Here is a 16,165-nt window from a genome sequence, read left to right on the forward strand (position 1 = left end):
TTTTCCCAGAATCCAAGTGTTCCCTTTAAATGAAATTATTCATTACAGCAAAAAACTATGTAAGCCTTTACATTTATGAATTAATGTTTTAAAAAATAGGTGCAAGTCATCTGCTATAAAAAGAATCTGTGGGCTTCTGCCCTATTCCATACAACGTTTAGTTTGCAAGCTGACTGTTCAAAGCCAAGTACATTTGCTAAGCAAGACAGAAAGCAGAAGGGGAATGACCAGAATGTAAAGGCACAATCAGAAACCAATAGATATTGAAACTCTGGCAGTATTCTACAGGAGCTGTACCTTGCTGCTTTCATAACCCCACTGCTGCTACTTAAAAAAGACCCACTGAGAAGGAGGATCTAAAAAGACCAGTGAATATGGCAGTAGTTTTATGATGTATTAGCCTGAATGGCTAATGATGCAGAATTTTACCTGGCATTGATGGAATTTTATACGAAAATTAGAGCATTATTTAGAGTAGATAGGAAAGGATGAGAGTTTAGATCTCATTCCAAGGTTAATGATGCAGCAGGAGCTTACAGCCTAACCTGGACTATTTGCTGCACTGTACATTCAAAGAGTAGAAACAGCATCTGAGGAGAGGAACCAGAAATACATCATTTATATTACTGAAGCAGATTAGTACCAGAAGGTATTTTTCCCTTCCAAAAAGGCCTCAAGAGACTGATCTAATTAATTACTTTTGGTTGTACAAAACTGACCTTTCTGCTTCCACGTCACCCCAGCAGAGAGATGACAAAGGGTGAGATAAATAGATCTGCATCAAGAGATCAAAGCTGGAGAACACAGAGCAAGAGATTTGGGTTAAGGGCATCTCTTAGGACTTGTAATCATGGAATGCAGGTGGTAGCCAGGTTCCCTCATGAGACCTCAGGGGAACGAAGCCTTAAAATATTTGTAACAGCAGCTGATCCAGCAGCAACACGGAGCATGGTGCTCTCGCACAATAAAAATCACTGTTCAAAGCATACAAGTGGCTAAATCATTCCTGCTGTAACTCTGCAAGAAACACAGAAACTTCTGCTTTGAATATCTATAATTGTAGGCTGGCTGAGAAAATAACTAACCCTTAAAATAGTCAAAATCAAATTGGCTGCCTTTTGCTTTGACAACTTCACCTGTTGTTCTTTATTTTGAGGAAACAGGATCTACAAAAGATTAGTAGGTGCAGTGCAACCACAACACCCAAGCTAAAAATACACTGGGAATCTGTCTCACGAGGCCATAGAGAGGACACAGACACCAGGGTTTGGGGCTGTTTGGCTCAATTGAGTTTGATGAAGGGCATGAAGGATTTTCTGGTGGTCTTATTCACTGAGCGCTCCAAGTCTGAGGGGGAAAAGGAAGATTTGGTGCATGCCTGGTATAGGTGCCCTAAGGCAAAGGCATTGGACCCCATGGATGAATGAAAAATCTCATAATCTGTGTGATAAAGTGTAAGGATGGACTTAATTTAGTTTTGTATTATGAAAGATTATCATGACAACACCTGGGAAAGGTGATCTAAAGTGGATACTGTGGAGGGTCTCAGTTCAGTCGAAGACAGAACAGAGAGAATTCTCTCAGGTTTTGGCCTGGGAAAGTTAGGAGAAAGAATTCAAACAATCATTATCTCTGTTCATGTGTTGTGTCCATGTGAAATGTGTTCTGAAGATTGTTTACCCAAGGTGATTGCTTGATTGGATTCTGGTGATGGTGTTTGGATTCAATGACCAGTCAGATCCACATCTGTGTTGGGACTCTGAGGAGAGAGAGTAGTTAGTGAGAGCTCTTGCTACTGTAATATAGTGTAAAAGAAGTATAATATAATGTACTATAAGGTGATATAATAATAAAGCAATTTATCAGCCTTCTGAATCATGGAGGCAATGCTAATTATTACCCAGCTGGGGGCCTGTGGCAGCAGGACACACACCTGGTTTCATGGTATGGTGAGTATCCCTAAATACCCCATGTATTTGCATCTATTACTAGAAAATTTTAATCCTTTCCACAGCTGGTCCAAAGTATGATCTAAGTACTGCTGAAATCAATTTTTTGTGGCAGAGATGTCACCATCTTTGTCTCATTCTTTGGCTAAGCCCCAGTGAGCACAGTATGATCTATAGTTCCTAGAACTCTTAATCAACTAACAAATGAGAAACTTCCTTAACAATGCCTTCTCATCCCATCAATCACGTTTGTTATTAATAAGCTTTTTTATTGTCTTCTGGAGGTATGGGGGTTACAGTCCTTAATTCAGTGTGTTTTACAGCAATTTCTTCTAACAAGCATCATGCAAAGGCATTGCATGGGGCAAAGGGTGAGGCATGTCTGTGATAAAGGATTAAGTGAAAAATGCAGTAGGATTATGCTGTTGAGGGTTTAGCTTTTGGGCTTATTCTGGTTTCTGAGTGTACAGGCAGAGCCAGGAAGCAAGTGTATAATTCAGACACGTTCCCAGCAGAGAAGAGCACAGACACTGCTGACTGAACCTGTTTCTAGAACCTGTGAATTTGGATTCAAGGGAGATTTATTTGGATTTCTTTATGAGCTAAGCAAGGAGAAATGTGACCAGGGCAGACACATAAAAGCAATTTTGCTGAGTAAGTAAGAGGATGGCATAGCTGGCCAGGGAGCTGATCTCTCTGATCTTGGGCTGAGCTTTGCAAAGCGTGACAGCAGCACATTACCTCCTCTGCCGAAGAGCTGTGGCAGAGGTGAAACCATTCACTTATGCATAACTTACAGTTTTAGTGGCTTACTCACCAATTGGTATGTTATTCCAAAACAGTGGATAAAGTAACTCTGAAAGCCTTGGTGAATGCACAAACAGAATAAGCAGGTTTAGCAAGTGTCCTGCAACAGCTTCAGCAGGGCTAGAACAGCTATTAACAGATGGGAATAAAGCTGTCAGCGTGTTACCTCATGCCTGTCAACAGCCCTCAGCACTTCCCAGACTCCCAAAATCGCCCTCTCCAGCAGAAATGTATTCACAGAACAACAGTTTGGCATTTGCTTGACTTGGACAGTGCATATGTGCAGCTCCCATGGCCTGCCTTCCAAGCCATTGAGCCAGAGGAGGGATGGGTGGAAGTGCAGAGAGAGGCGACACCGGCTCTGCCTTCTCGCTGGAGCTCTTCAGGGGAGCAGGCAGAGTCGGAATGAACGTGTTCTAATTCTGCTAGAATTAACGTTTTCTGATTTTTGTATTTTGCAATTTGTGTTTTGGCTTAATTTTTGTCCTGTGGGAATTATAAATAGAAACCAACAGAAAAGAACATATTTGACAGGCAACTCGATTTTGTTAATTAGAGTTTTCTCTTTAAAGCTGGAATAAATCTGAAATGCAGAAGGCATACAAGTGTTCCTCAGTCATCTCCCCAGCACATGCACATCCACCCTGACCAAGTCCAGCATCTGTGAAGTTCTGGACAAGTTTATTAAAATATTTAGTATATGGAGTAATTGTAAAGCCCTCAGTTTCAAATGAGTTAATGCTACTTCCTTCACTATATGTGAGTGTGTGTATGTGTTTCGCCAGTTTCACTCCAAAGAAGAAATTTTCTCTTACAACTTGTTTTCATCTGAATAAATTTCAAATCCATAAAATAAAATATAATAGTAACAACATTACTATTATTATTAATAAAAGAATAAGAATAACAACAGCAGCAATAATAACAATAATTCAGAAACAATAACAACAATAACCACCCTCCATTATATTTTCATACTAAAATGTGTCTGTAAAATTGAACAGAGTTAGTATGTGTGTCATTCAAATAGATGTTAATGGTGACCATTCATAGCAAAGGTTTTAAAGAGGTACTGTGGATCTTTGTAATCATTCCTTCTGGTGCATTTTAAAAGCTCAGCTTACTTGAAAAAGCAAAAACTGTCTCTCCCAGTTTTTCTCTTGTGACTCAGAACAGTGGTGAAGCTGTGTCTGTCCTCCTCTGCTTTTGCAGGTGCTGATTAGCTGGGAACCTTGGCTGACACAGGTAGTAACAGGTAGCCCACAGGTTTGTGAGCTACAAACATACCCAAAGGCACCATAAAATGTTAATTTATCACTGCATTAAAGCAGGGATTTGAGAAAAAAAAAAACAATTGAACAGAACTTGGACAAGTTTACAGTCTCTGCCCCAGGAATTTACAGGCTGCCTGTAAGCTCCTCTCCTACTTCATTGTTTAGTCTTGAGGCTTCTCTGAAGATGTAATTTCCCCAAATTTCCAGACACCTGAATTTTTGAGGTTAGACAAGAGGTACGTTTACCTCATGCAGAAAACAAAGACACGCTTGACGAAGAAAATATTCAAAGCCTTGGACGTAAAGGCCTTTGCTGAACTACAGTAAGAGCAAAAGGGAATTGGGAAAAGCAATTCGTCTTCTCTCTTTTGGAGGTCACAGTCTGTGACTTGTGAGTCTCACTGAACTTCAACCCTAAGTTAAATTGTGTGTTGGAGAAGGCAGTAGACTCTGCTACGGGAGGAAAGTTGTGACTCAGGACCAGGTTTCCTAGAGCCAGGGTGGAGAGCATCCTCCTGGAGGGTCCATGGTGGTGCTCTCCAGGCAGATATTTACCCTCAAGCCAAAGGCAGCACATGGAGACCAGCACATCAGGCCTCCAGGTTGCTGGAAAGACCAGGGTTACTGTCCCTGGGGCATGAGGAGGTGGCTCAGACCTATGTCCCACTTGTGAGACAAGCTGGGAAAAAATGCCAATCATGTGGAGGCCTGGAGGAGGACATCATGGAGCATGGATAGGCCTTGGAAAAGAAAAAAAAATCTTCTTAGGTTAAGAGAAAGGAGGAGAGGAAATGAAGCTATGGCTGCAAAAATTATGCTTTTTGGTCATAAAATGAAAATATAAGTCAACAGTGGGATTTTAGGTAAGACTTTATGCTAACAGCATTAAATAACCCTAATGTCCTAATTAACTATTTGCCCATAAAAAAACTCAGGGAAGGGTTTAGAATAATTCCAGAATGATCTTATTCTTTCCTGGTCGCATTCCTCACTGCCCATTAATTTCCCTGTTACTACTGAAGATGTGGAGGGATGCAGAACGAATCATGGGACCAGGATTTCTCACCAAGCAGTACAGTAGCTGGAGCTGCAGTGGAAGGAAAGGCTGGCTGAAAATCATGCTGCATGCCAGTGGCTTGGCTCACATCTCACCAGGATTATTGTCTCTACATGCAGTGAAAAGGGCTGTTGAAAATTTGAAGCGTGGTGTCATGCCAAAAATCTGTGCTTGTTTTTTTTTTGTTTGTTGTGAAAAATGTGGCACAACTCTTTCATTCCTACAATCATTTTCTATGGGAAAGTCCTTACATGCAATAAATAAACCCCAGACTTCTGATTTTTTTTACTGCATTAAATTTGTTTTTCTAGGTTTACAACTTTGCTTCTTCATTTCTGTTTTTCTACAAGAAAATCCAGGATACAGCTGTTAGTAGAAATGCAGTGGACTTTTATTAGAAGACAGAAGTGCTGATAATTACTGCAGAAAAAATTACATACATGTTCCTGTCTTCTTGCATTCTCTATAATTATTTCAATGGGTTTTGCATTTACTCTCTCTGATTTTCATATCTACAAGTTTGTAGCTTGTAAGAATCAGCTACTCCTTTTCCTATTTCATATCTGTTAGATGCTACTTCCTGGATTCTTTAGAAAGGTAAGGAAAAGACAAAAAAATCTTCATATTCTAGAACCCAACAGACCAGCACATTGGCCTTGATTCCAAAAATAATATTTTTGTGTTTTATGTGACTGGGTAATGGATTAGACCAATATTCTTCTATGAGGACTGGGCTCATATTAATTTATTTGTTCAAGTCTCTCTAGGCCACATATAAACAAATATAAATAATGTCGATAGAGTATAAAGAGTGTTACTTGCAGCTAAGATAGAAACCTTAACCCCTATTGGTAGATAAAACAGGGAAAGAAGATTTTATCTTCCTATAGTTCCTTGCCCTGGTTTCCAAGACTCTCACCTTTCTGTAGGTGGAGTATATGTTGGGGCTCTTGTAACCATGAAAGACAGACATACAAATGAAGTCTCAACCACAAAAAGATTATTTCTTCCAGGATTATGTTGTATTACCCCTGTGCAGCAGCAGATCTTCATGGATTGTAGGTTTATGTCAGGCAGAAAATACAGGAGGAAAAGCACTGGATGGAGCAAAGTACAGACTGGGACCAGCCTGGGTGGGCACTTTTAATTTTCAGTATTAGTTAATTTATGGACACTTCCATCTTTCTGCTGAAAACAAGAGCTTCCTAAACAACAATTTTTCAGCTTTGCAAGGAAAAGAAATCACATTTATTATAGAGGCTGGATTTTTAAGAATATTTAAGACCGCTTTTAGGATTGTAATATATGAGTGAGGCTTCACTTTCAAAAGTCCATCTACCATACAAAAAACACTTCATATTCCTGCAATTTGTTTATGCTAATATATCCAGAAACTGAATGTGGTTATAATAAGGTGGAATCCCTTTAAAAAATAAAAGCAATCTGTTCTATGGCATCGTTCTTGCTAATGATTTCCAAATTAGATTTGCATAACAATCTTTCTTTTCAGACTGCTGGTCCAACAAATCATGCTGTGACGCTTCTGGTTAAGCTTTGTTCTGCAAGTATTCTGTAACAGTAATTTAGTTGTCAGTTTTGGGGCTGTGGGAGCATAATTAGGTTTATGCAGCTAAAGACATGTCCACATGTGTCTGTGGGAAATTAGATGAGGGGAACTGCTGGGTTGGGCTGAACTTGCCAGAAGTCAGCCCAGAAATTCTGGAGCAAGCTTGAATAGCTCATACAGTATATTGAAAATAGGTTTTCCTGCATTTACACCTGTGGTAATGCTAAATGGTGATAAAGTGCCTTCATGGGCCATGGAGAATTAACATTTTCATTACTACTGAGCCCTTTGAGGAAAGTCCTGTCTGGGTCAGGGGAGCTGCACTAGTGCTGCTTCAATCAGACAAGGCTTGATGGGCAAGAACACCTTGCCAACACTCCAAAGAGCCACTGTCTGTTGGCATCTTAGAGGTAAATTGGCCAGAGGCCAACCAACTATATTTACTGATACTTCATGTTCGCAGGTGAACATCCCCATCACCTCAACTTTTTCTACTTCCTTCATGCATTTTTCCTGGAGCACATCTCATCTCTGGAGGAGGAGAGACACCTGCCTGTGTTTGGCATGGTGAGACCCTGATTTGCACTGCAACTCAACATTGCACCACAGCATATGCACTCTCTGAAGGCACAAAACCAAGGCCAGAAGGTTGGGTAGTCAATGTGCAGTAAAATCAGAACCCTCACACCATTGGGACTTCACATAAGCAGAACTGGTGCCCGAGTTCTGAGGCAAGAAGAGGCAGATCTTGGGATATGGATGGGCAGCATGTCTGGCAGGGAATGGCCAGCAGTGCTGGCATAAGGATACGAGCAGTGCAGCTCTCACCTTTCCCTGCTGGAGGCTGTTCATCCTCTTGCACAGTGAAGAGAATACCAGCCTGATCCATGCAAACTGCATAACCTCTCACAACACCTGACTCACCCTTAGCAATCTGGAATGTCGCTCTTTTCTCCACATAACAAGAGCGATCTCCTTGGGGTGTGAGTGCATGTGTGTGTCCATGCCAGGGATTGCACAGGGCTGGGCACACAGAGCTGCCTGGGTGGAGCCAGGCAAACACTTCCACAGGGTATCTCTGTTTCTAGGTCATCATCAGACCATGAATGTCTAAATGAGCACAACAAAGTAAATACAGCAAACCAAATTTGAGTCCCCTTCTCTTCTGCATCCTTAAAAGAGCTTGTTTATCTCCCTAGCTCATAATTCCTAGAAACAAGTCCCTGAATGTTAGATGTAGCTACCTAGGCAACAGGGCATGACGCAGATACTCAACACAACTCAAGCCTTGCCTTTCCCAGTTTTTTTAAATGTGTTGACCAAATTTTATATTCAGAGTTGAGACAATAAATATTATAGATATTAGTACAAACAATCTATAGAAAGGAAAGGGGAAGGATCTGGCACAAGGGTTCTTGCTTTCTGAATTAGCACACAGCTTGGTGGGAAACCTCACCCCAGAATAATGCTGGCTCATACTTTCTGGCCAAGGACACCAGTTTTTCTGTCTCATCTGTTAGGTGGCTAAAGACATGAACATTATTTCCATCTTGGAAAAGGTTTCAGCTGCCAGGGAAAACACTCCACAGTTATTCATCACATTTTAGTAAAGGGCTGACCAGATGCAGTCCTGCTACCAGCTCAAGAGAGCTATTAAGGCAAATTTCTGCCTGCTGTACCTCAGCTGTACCTAATGGCCCAGCCATGGTGGCACTGAGTCTGCTGTGTCCCTGTGCAGGAAAACCACCTGCCACTCGGCTGTGTTGGCTGAGCAGATGAGATGTTTCACTCCCAGCAGTGCAAAATGTAAGGGGAATAATGAATTTCTTCCCAAGGAAACCAGTAGCTGGCCACTGAACAGCTACTCAACCAGTGATCTGGTTTTCATTTGGTTTTAGTGCTTGCTCCCATTGGGTTAAGTGAGGCATCCCCAGCTAAACACAAAACAGTTTAATTTTTCTGCTTCCGGGCATCATCAGCCTCGGCAATCCCAACTTGCAGTCAAAACCTGTTAATTTTTCTGTTGATTATCACTTTGCCAGACAAACAATCAATACTAGAGCTGTGCAGACTTTGTATAACCTCTATAAACCCAGTTTTTAATTGGTGAACAGGTCTGCATAGATTTCTCATGACTGTGACCTTAAAAAAGTGATTTGCATTCCTCCTTCTTGGATTTATACATGAATTCAATTAATCAATTTGTGGGAGCTTAGATCCAAAAGTAGCAGAAAATGCGTTTCTGGTGAAGTGTCCTCCACTAAGTGTGTGACTCAGAGCAAGCTTGTGATGAGAGGATTCCCTGGAAACAGCACTCCCTCAAGTGCAAATTACCATCTGCACTAACTTCAGTATCAGCCTTTCAGCTGAAACAACCAGGATTTGAGGCTCCCCATCTGCTGGGGGCTGGGGGCTGTGAGGGTCTCTGGGCGAAGGAGCTGAGAGCCAGGCTGCAGTTATTATAGGCAGCAAATGGAAAACACTCCAGACATCACACAGTGCCACGTGAAAGGATTAAAATACAAGTTTTCTCCACTTTGTGGAGAGGACAATTGGGTCGTTTGTCAGAGCTGAGGTCTCTTGAGGGGGATTTCTAAGTTTAATTGCACCTACATAATGAATATGATGATGAAAGTGCTTCTTACAGAGCATGCAAGCTCTTGCTCTTTCACATGAAGGCAGATGTTAGAGAAGTGCAGAGACCTGTTAAGCACCTGATTCCTACTCACAGCAGCACTGTAGGAGCAAAACAGGGGATTTAAGGCTAGTGCCAGAAGCCTGAACAAACAATAAAGCAAAATAAGCAAAAAAGAAAAAAAAGGAGTGTAATTGGACTAGGCACCAGTGAGGGGTGCAGGAGGGGACGTTCCTCATAGGATGGTGCATCACAGGAGTACAAACACATTCAGTTGTGAAACCAGGAAAGGATTTTGGGTGTCCAAAAGGAACTTTTTGACCTGAACAAGGGATCCAATCCAGGATAAAACTTGGTCTAGGCACCATAACAGTTCCCATGGGAAGTGGGACAGGAAGGCAGCAGTGAGAAACTTCTTTCCCAGGTGAGCAGCAGCCCCTGCTCCATGAGGAAGTGCTGAATAGCACCACCAAAGACACAAGGAGAAGAGTTGGTGCAGGAGAGGAGAGGAGCAGCCTGTCCTGAAAGCACCCTGAGGGAGGAGGAGCAGGGATGGATGCTCTGAACCCCTGCCTCGGGTTAGGGGAGGCTTACAAGGGATCTGGGGGCTGAAAGACCAAAAGCTGAGAAATACAGTTGTGCATCCCCATACTGGAAAACTTTTTTTTTTTGTCAGGAATATATCAAAAGGGACCAAAACTGAATGGAGCAGTAACAACAAAATCATTCAAAACACGAGCTTGGAAGGTGCCTCTTCTTTGAATGAGCTTGCTGGCTGCAGGCAATGTTGGGGTCTAGCAGCAATGCTGGGCTGCAGCAAGCAGGGGAGAAGTGTTAACTGGGCAGTCTTTAGGGCTGACAATTAGCATAACAAGCAGCAGGCCTGACACATCTGCCATCTGGCCACTGCTGAGTGTTGTGTAAAAAATGCAAGCCATGAGGTAATTAATTTGCTAGTTGTAAATAATCTTGCATTAAATAGCAAACTACATTCTACAGCATCACATACCAATGACAAAATGCACCATGGCCTCCTTCATTGCCTACCAAGACACACAAAAGCAACTACTCTTTCACATCACCTGTCTCTTTGGTCTTTATTATCTCCAAGCTGCATTAACCAACTGATGTTATGCATTAACCATTTTTCTATGATGTGGTTGCACAATTACCCTCCTTCCCTGTGCACATCCCTCAGCCTTGTCCTAGGAGGTTGCTAGCCTAAAGCAACTTTTTTAGAAAGCTCTAGAGTTTTGGGCCCTCAGAAAAACTTCAGTTTGGGACCTGTTTCCTTCCCATTCCTGGGGAATGGGAGGCTTGGGAGAAGTGTAGCCTCATTCTGCTGCTCAGCCTTTTGCAGCCAAAGGCTTGATGGTGCAGTGCTGACAGCTTGGGATAGCTGTCCTAATCTACAGGTAACTCAGCTGGTGGCAGTAATTTAGGAGAAAGCAAATGGGAAACCTTAATCTGCGGATTATCTGGGGTATTAGACAGGATGATCTTGAGGCATATTAAATTCTTCAATACATTTGAACAATAGACTGCTCTTCCTACCCAACATATTTCATTTTTCTGATAAACTCAACTTCATATCTCTGCAACAGTCTCTTAAAAGTTTCACCCAGACCTAAGGGCTGCTTGCAGCAGAATATAAAACTGCTGAGCAATAGGCCTAAGCAAATTTTGGAAGAGCAGCCATAGAATTGTGTGCTACTGAATGAAACTCTCAGGTGCTTTCAGAAAATTCCAGACCTTTTTAGTCCCCTAGTTCAGTGCTGATGCAGCTAAGGAGCCAACTATTCAGATCTAAAGACCACATTATATTTATTTTATATTTAATTTTTATTTAATTTTTATTTACTAATTTATTTCCTTTTGCAAATGAAACAAATTTATTTCCTCCTATAGGAGTATTTTCCTTGCAAAAAGCAGTTAGAGTAACCAAGAGGCAAAGAGAAAACAGCACTTGCCTATAAATTAGTTTTCTCTGGCTCCTTTTTTCCCCAGGGGCCATAGACTTGATTGTGGGTTAGGAAGCAACATAGCAATTTGGGATTATGCATGGATAAAACAGAGTTATCCTCATGAGCTTATATGTCAACATACATTACAGTCATGTGGATATGAGTTTGGACTGGGATTGTGGAGGCGAAGTTCAGCAGATCTGGCAAACAATTTACAGTGTAAAATGGTCATCTTTATTGAAGAATGTCAACATGTAGACAGGAGAATTAGGGCAAATAAACCCTGGTGATTTATAGGTTACCACAGCAGTCAGTGATGAAGGAGGCAGCAGACTGGGCTTTATCTGCTTTCCAACACACAGGGGTATCTGATAAGTAGATAGAGAGTATTTTTGGTTTGCTGCTACTGCTTTGATCTAACAGACCCCTCCCTGGTGTAACTCACTGGGCAGCTAACAATTCTGAGCACAGCTGTGGATATTTTGGATGTCAATGACACACTCTGGGACAGCAGCTGCAGTGCATCTGCTGGGAAGGACTGCCACTACACCCAGCTGCACCACTGGGCATTCCAGATGTTGCCATGTCCTGATGAGGTAGCCCCAAGCACTGCATCAGAACACAAACCTGCTGCTTTAAGTGCAAGCTCTTGCTTTGCAACTCCATGCTCTTTTAAGTTAGCAACCAGTTGAAATTACCAACAACTACAAGGAAAGACATCTTAAAAGTGTAATTGGAATAACAGACTTTGTGTTCATCTGTAACAGAAGAACATGTGACTGTGTATGGTAAAGCCATTCAAACGTGCCTGTTCCAACATTTTCTTGGAGAAAGGCCAGAGAAACACAGTGGTTAAGAAAAAAATTAGAGTACTGCAGATGGTTTAGGTTCCTGAGAACCATGTACCACCTTCTAAGTTTGTACCAGGCACCTTGTCAGGCCCTTATGTCTTCTGCTTATGGTCACTTTCATTGTTGTTAAGTGGATTCAGGGGCAAGAGTTTTACAGATGGAGAACTTAATTTTCAAGTTGTGAAACTGCTAAAGCTATGGAGAATTAAGAAAAGAAGAAAGAAGAAACTGCTTGGGCCACTGAAAACAGGTGCTGCATGATACCAAGTTCAAAGCACTGTGGAAGGTGGTGGAGGGAATTCTCTTGTGAAGTGGTGGCAGGGATGAAGACTACTTGCTGCACCACAGAGACACACTTTCCTTCCCTTCCCTACTGAAAAAAAAAGCTGTTTGGGCTCCATGGAACAGGACATCCAAAACCAAATAAGCCACAAATATGATGCTCCATAAATTCCTTTTAAAAATCTTTTTAATGAAGAAATAATTCCATTCCAAAATATAGACACACAATTAAATAGTTTAATCACTTCAAAATATAACATGTCCCCAGTAGGTTCCAACACACACACACAAAACAATACTTAACAGCAATACAAAAACCCCATACAATAGCAGTTCTGTTACAATACCAATGAATATCGTGACATTTTTAGTGTCTCCGTATCTGTCTCAAGTGGTGTCAAGTACAGTGTTTTAAAAATGCGTTGTACTTAGTAGCCTCAAGATGTAACTCTTCATACTTCTTTTTGTTTTTGGTTCAAAGGTAAAAATGCCCTTTATTCTTCAGGACACTGTGGAGTGCTTGTTGTTCACAGCTCCGTCTGCTGAATTGAACCAGTGTGATTACAGCAACCCGAGGCTGCAATATTTACAAGGTCTATCTACAGTAATTGCCAAGAACCAATAAGAATGGGAGAAGGTGACAACTGAAAGTAAAGGCGGACACACTTATGATAAATTATGATGCAACAATTTGCCTCATGCATATAAGAAAATACATATTATATCACAACAAAGGCCACACACCTTTTTATGCAGTTTAGTTAACATTACTACTTACAGACAACCCATTCTCCACCTTTGCTTTGGACATTCAAGGACCCTATACATCTTCACATCCCTGTCTCCTGATTCCAAACCACTGGTTTTCCTCCAGTGACAGTAAAACCACCCGGAGTTCTGACAGTCGTGGTGGGCCATTGGTAATTAAGAAAAGGGCCATACCAGGGACCTCTTCTGTAATTGCGTTTGTTTTAATGACCGCAAACCACAACCAAAATAATATTCAACAAACAGACAAAGACCAGCTGGGTGAAAATGCAGCCAGCTTAACAGTTGGGAAAATGCTTAAAATAGACATTTGCAGAGCTAAGAGGTGCTTCATCTCAGAGCTCCAGGGCATAAGGGACCCAGAACTCCTAAGGGATCAGCTTGTTGACACCAGCCTAAAAGAAAGGTACTTGATTAATCAACTTCAGTGCTTACTCCTAGTTCGGAAGCTCTTGCAATGGATTTAGTCTAGTGCATCTATTTTAAGCATGGTGATAATGAGCACGCAGACATTAAGGTGATGAGAGGGATCTATTACTTTGGGTACAATTAAACCTGACATGGGTTGAAATAATCAGCCATTGCACATAGCTTTGTTCTAGCTTGTTTTCTCCCTGTTCAGGAAATGCTTGCCTGGAATCCTGAGCTGACAGCAACGTCTACAGGTTCACGGGAGTAGCTTAAAACATGGAGTGCTAGGCACTAGTGGAGGCTAACTCATTCCTGAGAGGAGGTTGGAGGAGGGGACAGTGAAAGATACGGTGCCTGCCTTGCCAGGATAGCACATACCCCAGGAGCAAAGACCAGTGACTGCAAAAATGAAAAGCTTACATGAGGGTATCTGGATCCCTTAAGTATGCATTTGGATGTCTGAGAGCAAGCCCAGGTACACAAGGATATACAGACAAGAGATCTGCATACACAGTAAAATGATATGAAACGTGGCAGCAGCTCTTTCATACAGATACTCGTTCCCTAACACACAGTGCCCAGGGAAACAGCCAGGAGCCTGGAGAATGCATGCAAACAAGTGGATTTACTGGGTCGAGCTACATAGCAATCTTATGTAAACACGGCAGCACACATCCACGTCACCATGAAAGCAAGGACAGACAAGCCATGTTAACCAGCTTTAGATGGATATCTCATCACTTGCTGTAGGCAAACTGTGCTGGTGTGAAATATCTGTATGAAATACCACTGTTCTCAGGGCTGTTAGACAGTGTCACTTCAGGTCAGCCAGGTACTGGAAGCCCAATATTGTATTAGGGCAGTAGGATTGCCTTGGCACAGAGGCGGCCCCGAGCTAACACTGCGCAGCTCAGGAGGGCCAGGCGGCCAGCATGGAACACCTCCTGGTGTCCCTGCCCGGCTGCTGCTCCAGCTGTCCCTGGCCTGGCTCTGGTCCCTCTGCATGGCAGTGCCGTGTGCCACAGAGGTGTCACCTTTGTTTTGGAGCAGGGTGCTCTGGGGAGCACGTTGGTGCTAGTTTGTGTCAATGCCCACTCAGGAGTATCTGTAGGTTCGTAGTCACAGCAGAGCAAACACTTTTCAGGCAGCAGCCTCACTGCCTAATGGCCACATCAGGCCCCTTTCTCCTGAAATGCCTTGATACTGGAAAAATACTAAACTGGACGAAACTCCAATTCTGTAACTGTATGCCTGTCCTTTCGCAAGAATCCACTGCTCTTCTTGTGCTTTTCGCTGATTGCTATTTCTCCATCCTGCTCTGAAAGAGTCTCATCACACATTTCCAAGAGGGCATGCAGAACATCTGGTGGCTGGCTAAGGCAGTACACATTTGGAAATCAAAAGAAAACAGTTGCAAGCGCACTTTAAGCCTGTACATTTAAAGCTGAAGGCCTCGAAAATAACATAATGGAAGAGGGCGAGGAGGAAGAGGAGGGGCAGAGAGATGGAAAGAGCTGGTTTGTTGAACACATGCTTACTAAAGCTAAAACATCAATGAAACAATACCATGGAGGATTATACGTAACATCAGTCAGTTCAGGGATCTTATGGCACCTGTGGTTTATAAACAGCTTTAGCAACGAGTATTTCAAAACATAGTTCACAGTTTTAAGAAGATCTGTGCTGATTTAAAAACTAGATTCTATATCATTTGAATGTCACCTTTTGTATATGATATCTATTTGGAAAAAAAATATTTACACTAACTTCTATGGCTGATTTGTTAGATTATTTTGAAAGAAACATTCCTAAGTTACACATTAGCCCTAAATTAGAGAAGTTTATTATTATTATTAATTATATTATTATTATTTTAGTACATTTTGTATAAGCCTTAATTCAAAGACTTGCAAACAAATTGCAAATATAGTCTGGTACTTTGTTTTTTGGGCTACTAGATATATACACTCAGGCGTATCACTGTTCAGTGTTAAATGCATAATTGTCGCTTTTTATTTCTCCCGTGGGAAAAAAAAATGTACAGTGTATAGTAAACTGATCTACTAAAATCTCAAAGTATTCAGAAATCAAATTTCTAACTATAAACAGTATTGTCATTGTAAACGGAACAGGTTCAATATCATGTGCAAAGGGTTCACGTGAGTTATTAACAGCGCCGTCGTGTGTGACGGCAGCACGCGCGTCAGTCTGTTTGCTTCGCCAGTAATGAGCCATGTTACAGAAGATGTAGCTAATATAAGTTAGCTTTAAACAAAAGTCTTGTTGTCAAAAACCACACATCTACAAACTACAACTCTTAGAACAAAAGTACTGTGCTACAGTCCTCAGAATTTAGTTATGTGATTTTTTTGTCAAGAGTCGCTGCACCTCTTGGTTCCATTCTTCTGTGAAGTTTGCAGCTGAGTTTTCTTCATCGTCTGTCCGAAAGCAGCTCTCCTCATCATCAGTTCTTACGTAGCTTTCATTGTCTGTCTGACTGCAGCTTCCCTGTGGAGAAACGTTGATGGAAGGTTTTAAAAGATTTTATGGAAGGTTTTTTTAAAACATGCTGGTTTAACATGTTGCACCCACGCAGGCAG

The 16,165-nt window shown here is 41.8% G+C and overlaps 1 protein-coding gene across 3 annotated transcripts in view; it reads right to left on the reverse strand.

Annotated features, from left to right (window-relative positions):
- Positions 1–12,555: 12,555 nt before the first annotated feature.
- Positions 12,556–16,165, reverse strand: part of DTNA (dystrobrevin alpha) — a 178,522-nt gene continuing 174,912 nt past the window's right edge. For 2 of the 3 annotated variants that reach the window (XM_031504027.2, XM_021544753.2), the window contains one exon: positions 15,977–16,073. Coding sequence is in view for 1 of the 3 variants with exons in the window: in XM_077783758.1 (XP_077639884.1) it covers positions 15,918–16,073 (156 nt within the window). In the remaining 2 variants the exon portion in view is untranslated. Of the gene's footprint in view, positions 16,074–16,165 lie in introns of all 3 variants that reach the window. The other variant, XM_077783758.1, reaches the window with a different exon arrangement.

Source organism: Lonchura striata, chromosome 1 (genome assembly GCF_046129695.1).
Source record: "Lonchura striata isolate bLonStr1 chromosome 1, bLonStr1.mat, whole genome shotgun sequence".
Taxonomy (NCBI): Eukaryota; Metazoa; Chordata; class Aves; order Passeriformes; family Estrildidae; genus Lonchura; species Lonchura striata.